Source organism: Orbicella franksi, chromosome 10 (assembly GCF_964199315.1).
Source record: "Orbicella franksi chromosome 10, jaOrbFran1.1, whole genome shotgun sequence".
NCBI classification, from domain to species: Eukaryota; Metazoa; Cnidaria; class Anthozoa; order Scleractinia; family Merulinidae; genus Orbicella; species Orbicella franksi.
Window position 1 is genome coordinate 8,697 of NC_138154.1, and position 11,304 is coordinate 20,000.

The 11,304-nt window shown below is 40.7% G+C and overlaps 1 protein-coding gene across 1 annotated transcript; it reads left to right on the top strand.

Annotated features, from left to right (window-relative positions):
• Positions 1-2,797: 2,797 nt before the first annotated feature.
• LOC145500300 (uncharacterized) lies at positions 2,798-3,625 on the top strand. Its single transcript, XM_081479792.1, has 2 exons — positions 2,798-2,941; positions 3,302-3,625. Exons 1-2 carry the CDS (start codon positions 2,798-2,800, stop codon positions 3,623-3,625), a joined length of 468 nt encoding a protein of 155 aa, XP_081335918.1.
• Positions 3,626-11,304: the final 7,679 nt, after the last annotated feature.

The following is an 11,304-nucleotide window of genomic DNA, read 5'->3' on the forward strand; positions in this document are numbered from 1 at the left end:
ACAAACCAGTCAAAGCCAGAGTTTATTTCCGACAGGCAACACACACAGAGGTTGGTCGCAGCTTGAGACCTGCATATTGCGTGACGGCCGTTCGTTCGTGTATTGATTTTAATCGCCTCACTATCGGAGGTTCAGAAAGTGCCTTTCTCGTTTAAAATAACGTACATTTCAAGGGTTATCGATAGGCACCAAGCGCATGTTCATACAAGGATCTTTGGCACGTGATTCGGTTTTGTATGTCGTTATAACTGCGGACTCGGATCAGACAGTCTGTTATGAATTGCGACTATTTTCAGAGACGTATTGAGTTTATATCAAGCTAAAGAATGCTTTAATTTATTGAGACAAAGCCTCGTAAGAAGATAAATGGGTTTTGAGCAGAATTGTGGATGATTTCACTTGCATCAGTTTTACGCTTTCAGTGTTTTGGGTACCCAAAGCACCAGGGATTTGTGACAGCGTTCGGGGTAGTTCGGGGGGAGGGACGGGGAATTTTGTTAAATGACGATATTTTGAATGTCCGGGAACTTTCAAAACCTTTGTCATAAAAGAAGGTATGTTATTAAATCACTATGCATGATAGAAGTTGAATAATTATTTTTGTTGAGTAAAAATAATTGTCGTTGAAGTTGAACAAATATTGTTGTTAAATGAAAATGATTTTGGTAGAAGCTGAATGATTATTTTTGTTGAATGAAAATCATTAGGGTTGAAGTTGAACAAATATTGTTGTTGAATGAAGTTGAACAAATATTTTTAATAACTTTACAACAACGTTATGGGTTACATCTCTTACACTTCTCAACCTGAAATCTTACTCTCGCTTTTTTCTGTTGACCTAGTAGAAATCAAACTGACACTACCACGAAATCCAGACATACTAAGCGCTTGCGCGGTCCACGCTAAGTTGTACTGCGCTTGCCAACAAGAATCATTACCATACTATCCTTCGATCAAAGAATAGAGTTGAAATCTTTTTCATTTTAAATTTTCTCTATGATTCAAAGAGACTAGCGAAAATAAAACAACGAGAGCACTATAAAAGTTACGAGAATTCTTTTTACAGAATTAAAGAAAATATGACACAACATTGTACAATCTCTATATTTAAGTAGTCATTAGTCCAAATTAATTCACGCGGCTTTTACTTTGGGTAGAAGAGCACAGAACGGGTTATCAAAATGGAATTAGTTTTATGGCATAATTAAACACAAGCTACTGTATAATTTTGTAGTTTTTAGGTAGACTCTGGAGGTCTGGAAGTGTAAAAGTGAGGAAGTCTGGCAGTGTGGAAGTCTGGAAGTATAGAGGTGTGGAAGTCTGGAAGTCTGGAAGTGTGGAAAAGTGGACGTCTGGAAGTGTAGAAGTGTGCAACTGTGGAAGTCTGGAAGTCTGGCAGTGTGGAAGTGTGGGAGTGTGGAAATGTGGACGTTTGGACGTGTGAAAGCGTGTAAGTCTGACAGTCTGGAAGTCTGGCAGTGTGGAAGTGTCCAAGTGTTGAAGTCTAGAAGTCTGGAAATCTGGAAGTCTAGCAGTGCGGAAGTGTGACAGTCTGGCAGTGTGGAAGTGTAAAAGTGTGAAAGTCTGGAAGTGTGGAAGTCTGGCAGTGTAAAAGTGTGGAAGTGTGGAAGAGTGGAAGTGTGGAAGTCTGGTAGTCTGGAAGTCTGAAAGTGTAGAAGTCTGGAAATCTGGAAGTCTAGCAGTGCGGAAGTGTGACAGTCTGGCAGTGTGGAAGTGTAAAAGTGTGAAAGTCTGGAAGTGTGGAAGTCTGGTAGTGTGAAAGTGTGGAAGTGTGGAAGTGTGGAAGTGTGGAAGAGTGGAAGTGTGGAAGTGTGGTAGTCTGGAAGTTCGGAAGTCTAGAAGTATGGAAATCTGGAAGTCTAGCAGTGCGGAAGTGTGACAGTCTGGCAGTGTGAAAGTGTGGAAGTGTGGAAGAGTGGAAGTGCAGAAGTATGGAAATCTGGAAGTCTGCAGTGCGGAAGTGTGGCAGTCTGGCAGTGTGGAAGTGTAGAAGTGTGGAATTCTGGTAGTGTGGAGGTGTGGCAGTCTAACAGTGTAGAAGTGTAGAAGTGTGGAAGTCTAAAAGTCTGGAAATCTGGAAGTGTAGCAGTGTGGAAGTGTGACAGTCTGGCAGTGTGGAAGTGTAGAAGTGTCAAGGTCTGCCAGTGTGGATGTGCAGAAGTGTGGAAGTGTGAGAGAGTGGAAGTCTAGAAGTGTTAAAGTCTGGAAGTCTGGGAGTGTGGAAATGTGGAAGTGTGGAAGTCTGCCAGTGTTGAAGTGTGGAAGTGTGGAAGTGTGGAAGTGTGAGAGTGTGGAAGTCTAGCAGTGTAGAAGTGTGGAAGTCTGGAAGTGTGTAAGTCTGGAAATCTAGCAGTGTGGAAGTCTGGAAGTGTGTAAGTGTGGAAGTCTGGCAGTATGGAAGAGTGGATGTTTGGATGTGTGGAAGCGTGGCAGTCTGGAAGTCTGGAAGTCTGGAAGTCTGGGAGTCTGGGAGCGTGGAAGTGTGGAAGTCTGCCAAAGTGGAAGTCTGGAAGTCTGGAAGTCTGGCAGTCTGGAATTCTGGAAGTCTAAAGGAGTGGAAGTGTGGAAGTATGAAACTCTGGAGGTCTGGAAGTCTGGGAGTATGGAAATGTGCAAGGGTGGAAGTGTGGAAGTCTGGCAGTGTCGCAGTGTGGAAGTGTGGAAGTGTGGAAGTGTGGAAGTGTGAAAGTGTTGAAGTTTGGAAGTGTGGAAGTGAGGAAGTGTGGAAGTGTGGAAGAGTGAAAGTCTGGAAGTCTGGAATTCTGGGAGTGTGGAAATGTGGAAGTATGGAAGTGTGGAAGTCTGCCAAAGTGGAAGTGTGGAAGTGTGGAAGTCTGAGAATGTAGAATTCTGGAAGTCTAAAAGAGTGGAAGTGTGGAAGTCTGAAACTCTGGAAGTCTGGATGTCTGGCAGTGTAGAAGTAGGGCAGTCTGGCAGTGTGGAAGTGCAGAAGTGTGGAAGTGTCGCAGTTTGGCAGTGTGGAAGTGTAAAAGTGGAAAAGTCTAGAAGTCTGGAAATCTGGTAGTTTAGGAGTGTGGAAGTGTGACAGTCTGGCAGTGTGGAAGTGTAGAAGTGTGAAAGTCTGGAAGTCTGGCAGTGTGGAAATGTGCAAGGATGGAAGTGTGGAAGTCTGGGAGTGTCGCAGTGTTGAAGTCTGGAAGTGTGGAAGTGTGGAAGTGTGAAAGTCTGGAAGTCTGGAAGTCTGGAAGTCTGGAAGTGTGGAAGCGTGGAAGTCTGGGAGTGTGGAAATGTGGAAGTGTGGAAGTGTGGAGGTGTGAAGGTGTGGAAGTCTGGAAGTATGCAAGTGTGGAAGTGTGAAAGTGTGGAAGCGTGGAAGTGTGGAGTTGTGGAAGTGTGGAAGTCTGGCAGTGTAGAAGTCTGGAAGTCTGGAAGTCTTGGAGTGTGGAAATGTGGAAGTGTGGAAGTGTGGAAGTCGGGGAGTGTCAAAGTGTGCAAGTGTGCAAGTGTGCAAGTGTGCAAGTCTGAAAAATTGGATGTGTGGAAGTGTGAAAGTCTGGAAGTCTGGAAATCTAATAGTGTAGAAGTCTGGAAGTCTCAAAGTGTGGAAGTGTGGAAGTCAGGCAGTGTAGAAGTCTGGAACTAGGGAAGTGTGGAAGTCTGGCAGTGTGGAAGTCTGGAACTGCGGAAGTGTGCAAGTCTGGCAGTGTGGACATCTGACAGTGTGAAAGTGTGCAAGTCTCGCAGTGTGAAGTGTGGAAGTGTGGACACTTGGAAGTGTGGAGGTGTGGAAGTGTGGACGTGTGGAAGAGTGGAAGTCTGGAAGTCTGGCAGTGTAGAAGTCTGGAAGTCTGAAAGTGTGGAAGTGTGGAAGTGTGGAAGCATGGACGTCTGCCAAGGTGGAAGTGCGGAAGTGTGGAAGCGTGGATGTCTGGCAGTCTGGAAATCTAAAAGAGTGGAACTGTGGAAATGTGGAAGTCTGAAAATCTGGAAGTCTGGACGTCTGGAAGTCTGGAAGTGTAAAAGTATGGAAATCTGGACGTCTGGAAGTCTGCATTGTTGAGGTGTGGCAGTCTGGCAGTGTGGAAGTGTAAAGAGGTGGCAGTATCGCAGCGTGAAAGTGTGGAAGTCCCAACAGTCTGGAAGTCTGGAAGTCTGGCACTGTGGAAATGTGGAAGTGTGGAAGTCTTGCAGTGTGGAAGTGTGGAAGTGCAAAAGTCTGAAAGTGTGGAAGTGTCAAAATCTGGAAGTCTGGCAGTGAGGACATGTGGAAGTCTGGCAGTGTAGAGGTGTGGAGGTCTGGAAGTGTGGAAGTGTAAAAGTCTGGAAGTGTGAGAGTGTGGAAGTTTGGAACTGTGGAACTGTGGAAATCTAGCGGTCTGGAAGTATGGAAGTGAAAAAGTCTGGAAGTGTGGAAGTGTAGAAGTGTAGAAGTGTTGAAGCCTGGAAGCCTGGAAGTCTGGTAGTGTGGAAGTGTGGAAGTGTGGAAGTGTGGAAGTGTGGAAGTGTGGAAGTATGGATGTGTAGAAGTGTGGAAGTGTAGAAGTCTATAAGTCTGGCAGTGTGGAAGTGTGGACGTCTGACAGTGTGGAAGTCTGGAAGTCTGGAGGTCTGGAAGTGTGGAAGTGTAGAAGTGTAAAGTGTGGAAGCCTTAAAGTCTGGAAGTCTGGCAGTGTGGAAGTGTGGTAGTCTGGCAGTGTCGAAGTGTGGAAGTGTGCACGTGTGGCAGTGTGGAAAGGTGGAAGTCTGCCAGTGTGGAAATGTGGAGGAGTGGAAGTGTGGAAGTGTGGTAGTGTGGAAGTGTAAATGTAAGGTAGTGTGGAAGTGTGGAAGTGTGGAAGTCTGTAAGTCTGGAAATGTTGAAGTCTGGAAGTCTGGAAGTCTGGAAGTCTGGCAGTGTAAAAATGTGGAAGTGTGGAAGTGTGGACTTGTGGAAGTCTGAAAGTCTTAAAGTGTGGAAGTCTGAAAATCTGGAAATGTGGAAGTGTGGAAGTGTGGAAATCTGGCAGTGTGGAAGTCTGGAAGTCTGTCAAAGTGTGGAAGTCCTGAAGTCTGGAAGTCTGGAAGAGTGGAAGTCTGTAAGTGTGGAAGTCTGGCAGTGTGGACATGTGGAAGTTTGGCAGTGTGGAAGTGTGGAAGCCTGGAAGTGCAGAAGTCTGGAAGTGTGGAAGTGTGAACGTTTGGATGTGTGGAAGTCTGGAAGTCTGGAAGTGTGGTAGTGTGGAAGTGTGGAAGTGTGGAAGTCTGGCAGTGTGGAAGTGTGGAAGTGTGGAGGTGTGGAAGTGTGGAAGTCTGGCAGTGTAAAATTGTGGAAATGTGGAGGTGTGGAAGTGTGGAAGTCTGGCAGTGTGGAAGTGTGGAAGTGTGGAAGTGTGGAGGTTTGGAAGTGTGGAGGTGTGGAAGTGTGGAAGTCTGGCAGTGTAAAATTGTGGAAATGTGGAAGTGTGGAGGTGTGGAAGTCTGGCAGTATGGAGATGCTGCATACAGGTATAGTGCTGATTTGCAAAAAGTTTGAGTTTTGTTGGACATTGTTTATACTTGTTTGGTTCTCGGAGGACAAAAGCTTAGAGCATTAATGGAGCCAGTGCTATACTATGTCTAGTGTCGTTTAGTGACGTAAAGTTATGTCTGATGATTTTAAATGACGTGTAGTTCCATATATGGTGGTGGGATTTTTATGAAGTTTCTCCATTTGGTGTATATAGGACACGAATTTATTATCAGAAAAATCCCACCACCATATATGGAACTGCACATCATTTGAAATCATTAGACGTCACTTTACATCACTAAACGACACTAGACATAAATGTACATCATTTGACATTATTAGACACTGTTCAGTATCAACAGACATTGTAATCCATTACTAGCATTCACTAGACATCATTCACCATACCTAAACAATATGACCATATATGGGCTGAGTGTACAAAACGTTGGTCTAGGGACACCCACAGTTTGGGATTAACATAGCATCTCAACTATAGTGCCGGCTGCATTAATGCTGTAAGCTTTTGTCCTCCGAGAACTAAACAAGTATAAACAATGTGCAACAAAACTTGTAGACTTTTGCAAATTGGCACTATACCTGTATGCCGCATCTCCATAATTTGATAGGTATTGCAAAGAAATAATCACCACACATGTATGCAAAAATGTTTAAAAAGAACTGTTATTGAAGCACAGTGTTGCTCTGTGTTGTGTGCTCTAGGTGATAGAAAATCCTTTTTCATTTCGTTCATCCGTCAAAAATATTTTCCTTTGTGAAACTGCAATTTAAAAGCAACTGTTAGACTCCAGGGTTATGTTTCATGGGCGATCTTGAATTATAGAATTTTCAAGGCAGAATTGTCTCCACAAGTAATGGCAGACTATAAATTTGGGTATAAAGAGGTTGTAGAATGAAACCAATATGGCTTTGATCGTGTTGAGATTTTGCATTATGCAAAACGGTTGAACATGGATCCATTATGTGTTTTAAATACGCTCCAAGATCCTTCCTAAATCAGTATTTTGTTGGAAAAGATATTTTAAATTATTAAAAGGTTACACATATTTAGGCATCATTTTCTGAAAAAAATTAAAATTCAAAATATCTCTTCCAAAGAAATACTGGCTCTAACTTAAGCCTTGGATTAAGCCTTACATTGTGATTAATTAATTAATTAATATTTTGGGTTGTAAATATATGAAATAGAAGTACAGTACATGGCTGATATATCCTTCTAGTGAAACATGATATGATATAAAATGTTTATATTTAAAAGAATTTGTTACGATTTACGTAACTACACAAGATCCCTGGTTGTTCAATCCTCTTTTTATTCATGCTAATTGACATGCATGCTCTCTATTGCATCGCTAATGATGAAATACGTCATTTTATGACACCCTCCCTGACTGACACCTGATCCTGTAGCTTGTTCCAAAATTCCAGCATCAAGAGCTCTAATGATGGCAATCTTTACTGCATCTGCAACACTTTTTCCTCCTTTGCAAGACTTTTTAAAATGTTCGAGTATTTTCCTGTCTCGACATTTTTTTCTCCTCTCCCAATTTCGTTGACTGCATTTCTTACGAGTTCCAAGAACCTGTCCTCTCGAGGCGTGCATTTCGCCATGACAGTTGCTAGGTTAACATTAACATTATTCATACTAATTGACACACACGCTCTCTATTATACATCACTAATTATGAAATATGTCATTTTACGACAGGATTACGAGGTCCAAGAACCTGTCCTCTCAAGGTTAACATTAACATTATTCACAATAATTGACATACATGCTCTCTATTATACATCACTAATTATGAAATATGTCATTTTACGACAGAATTAGAACAATAGCAATTTGTTTAAAACTCGCTCTGACAAGAAAAGTTTGAACTCAAATGGCCTGGTACTCAAATATGAGATGCACTAATGTTTAATAAGCAATATTTATTGCACTTGATGGCTGTTACCGCTTGTTTTTGGTCTATAAAACGAATGTTATATCAATTTTCTCTGTGCTATTGCTGTTTTGTCCCCTCCTGCAACCATGATTCTTTGCGTTTAAACAATAGATTGTTTTGATGAGATGTCATTATGAATAAGGGCAATTCAGACTTCGTTTTGTTTTGTTCGCTATCGTTGTAGAAAATTTGAACTACTTTTCCATATCATGGCATTGTAAACAATGTCTTGACACATGTCAATGTTTACATAATCTGGTCTCGTTATATGCACATAAATAATTAACAATTATTCACTGAAGTGGAGGTGAATAGTGGTGGATATTTACCAAGCCATGAAGCGGCGAGGTAAATATCCATCACTTTCACCGACACTGAGGTGAATAATCTCACATTCCTTGAGATTGCTAAATATCAGCTTCTCCCCGTATTTGACAACTATGTTGCCAGGGCTGCAGATAGGCCTTTTATGGTATAGACCTGATGAAGAGATGGAGCCTCATTATACTTTATGCTTTGGGGCATGACACACTGAATGAATGGTGAATGAAGTCATAATTATTTCTTTCATTTACCAAATGCAGGGACATATCCAGCCTATTCCACTGCGCTCAAATGTCCGAGGCGTTTTTTGTTTTAGTTAGTGGGATTTTATTTAATATAAGCAAGATGTATAAAAAAAATTAGTTCACATTATTGTCTTTTAATTTTTCTCAAAATGATGAGCTTTTTTCTGTTGAAAACTGACCAAAACTCTTTGCGCCTGATGAAAATTATGTTGACAAATGGCACCGATGATTCTGCAGTTCACAGTTTTTGAGAGAGCTTGACTACAAGATTCACATTAACTGCGGCAGATGTCAAAAAATCGAATTTCTTCAAATTACCTGAAACTTGTTTAATATTAAAAGGGTCCCAGGCACTGTAGATTGATGTCATTAATTCTTAGTATTTCTAAAAAAATTGCCTCAGAAAAGGAATTAAAAGATTGTGAGGTAATACTGGCAAAATTATGATAAATTGGGTCTAATTTATGAGCAGATTTGTTGTATCAATGACAGACCAATATTATTTCCCGATGCAAATAACTTTATTCAATATCAGTAATATGCTTTAACTTTACAAATATAGCTACAAAACCAAAGACCAAGTTGTCAATTTCCATATGCAATATATTAAATGGCTCCTAGTAAGTTTCACTTTACTGAAAATGGAAAAAGTCTCTCGACTGTTTAAGTGTTTACACAGGGTCCAACCCACCTCTAGAGATAAAAATTATACTGCCTTGTCGCTAGTACTTTGCCATTGATGGCCAATGTGTTTAAAGTCTGGGTTTCTGTTTTTCAAGGATTGTTAACATGACAAGAAAATGACACTCACAGACGCTCCACGAAGACACGAAAAATATACATTTTTTACTTAAATTGTGGTTTCTACTGCTTTTGGTGAAATAAATGTTTCTATAACAAGCAGTGTAGAAGAACTGAAGCTGTAAACGTGAAATTCTTAAAAAAATCAAAATAACTTGAGATTCCTCACATGAGGAGCTTTACCCTCTAAAAAAATTCTGTCCAGGAGGTCTTTTAATCTTGTACACGACTTATCATCGCATGCCAGGAAATGTAACATGAAACAGGACCCGATACATGCTTTTATTTGCCGCGCAGTTTTGCCTTTGCAAACATGCTGGAAGCCAGTGATGCGTTTGTCGCATCATTGATACGGTACTTTCCTTGCTAAACCGCCAGAATAGCTCACTGTGGGGCTTAAAAGAGATAGGTATAATTTTATGACATTTTTCTGTGTGGAAACATTGCCAACACCGTTGCGTCAAGGGAAGCCGGTTTGTACCAAAATAATTATGACAATTATGGCGAAAGCCGCTTGTAGAAATTTACTGTGGTAACATGTGTATGAATGCCGAACAAGATTGAAATCAGTAATTACTAGATCATTAGTCTTAATTTTGGCATAGCGAAATAGGGATATATGGCGCACGGCACTTTTGATTGATGAACATGACTTCGAGTATATTCTATGTTTTTGTTTGAGCCACATTCTTATGTTAGCATGGTGTCAAGATATCGCAATTTACCTTGCAATATTTTTCTTGTTATATAGCCAGTATAGATGAGTGCGAATCCTTAAAACCAGGTCTTGGAATAAATGACGTTTTCTTGGGTTAAGACAACGAAGCATGCATTTGGTGTTTTTGTGTCTCGATGATCATTGTTCATGTCAGACTAATTTATTTTTGGCGGGAAATTTCCGCACGGCATTGCCATCAATCCTCCGATCCACAATGCCATGGAACAAGGAAAAGACTGTAGTGGTAAGTTGCACTGAAATTATTAAATATGCTGATATCAGATCAGAGAGCTTTCATATTTGTGTACGTATCTAGCCTAAACCAGAGAAGAGAGCTCTGTAAAGAACGGTTGTCATATGTTGCAATGAAGCGAATTATCTGATTCACTTTGTGCTAAATACATGCTTAACTCGGCTTAACTTGTTCTGTCTTGCTTGGGTAGTCAGTTCTTTATTGAGCTGTTGTTATCTGTCAAGCAGAATATTAACCTGCCGCGCTAGCTCATTCTGTCTTGCTTGTGTAGTCAGTTCTTATTGAGCTGTTGTTATCTGTCGAGCAGAATATTAACCTCGCGCGCCAACTTATTCTGTCTTACTTGGGTAGTCAGTTCTTACTGAGCTGTTGTTATCTGTCAAGCAGAATATTAACCTTGCGTGCTAGCTTATTCTGTCTTACTTGGGTAGTCAGTTCTAGCTCATTGAGCTGTTGTTATCTGTCAAGCAGAATATTAACCTTGCGCTTTAGCTAATTCCATCCTACTTGGGTAGTCAGTTCTTGATTGAACTGTTATTATCTGTCGAGCAGAATAATAATGCTAACCTTTTCTGCTTTATTTATTTTACCTGCTTGCACCCTAGCATTTCTTGCCTTCTTTGAGAGGTCCGTATTTTGAGTTGTTTCTATATTTTGAGAAAGGAATCATCTTCGTGCTTAACATAATATCTACCTCTTTTTTTCTTTCTCCATAGGGAAGCTGGTCTGTTAGTGGTATTTGTTCCGCAAACACGAAAGTTTGGAATCTTACCTCAGTCTTATATGCTAACTTGAGATTTCAGGACATTTCATAAATACTACGGCCAGTTCATGAAACGTGACAATATACAGAGCTGCGGACCGCATGAGAAAAATGATGCCACTGGATGGGCTTTGTAACTAAATTAGCGTCATTATGTGTTACCGCAAATGTGACAAATAACACCTCGATCGCACAAAACTTGCGAACTTCCATCTTCAGTTACAATTAATAATAAGCCATGGGTGGATTCAACACACCCATGGCTTATTATTAACCTAATTTGCATAGATTTTTTTCGTGGGCAAAGCTCATCATGCTGTTGCAATTAACACTGGCGTGTTATGTGGAACATGAAGTCACTGGGCTGATTTTTTAAGTCATGCAACCACAATCTTTATTCAAATGGTGGTTACATACACCAAACTAAATTTCTGCAGTATCTAGGGCATGTAATGTAATCATGTACCATCTTTTTTTCTTGCTGTTCTCAAAACTTTTCTGAGCTTCAGTTACATAAACCAGCGTTTCTATGAAATGAATGTCTATCTTAGTAAATTTAACTGAAACAGTTACATATTGCAGCTGCAACTTCAAATGAGCTCTTTGATTTGATTAATAAAACCCTCCTTTCTGTTTCTGGAAACAGAGGTGGTCCAATTCAAAATGTTCACAAATCCTTACAAGCATGTCTATGTTGAACTTTTTCAACTTGTTTTGCTGACTTAGTTCACACAGGTTGAAGCGTTCATAACACATAGGTCGC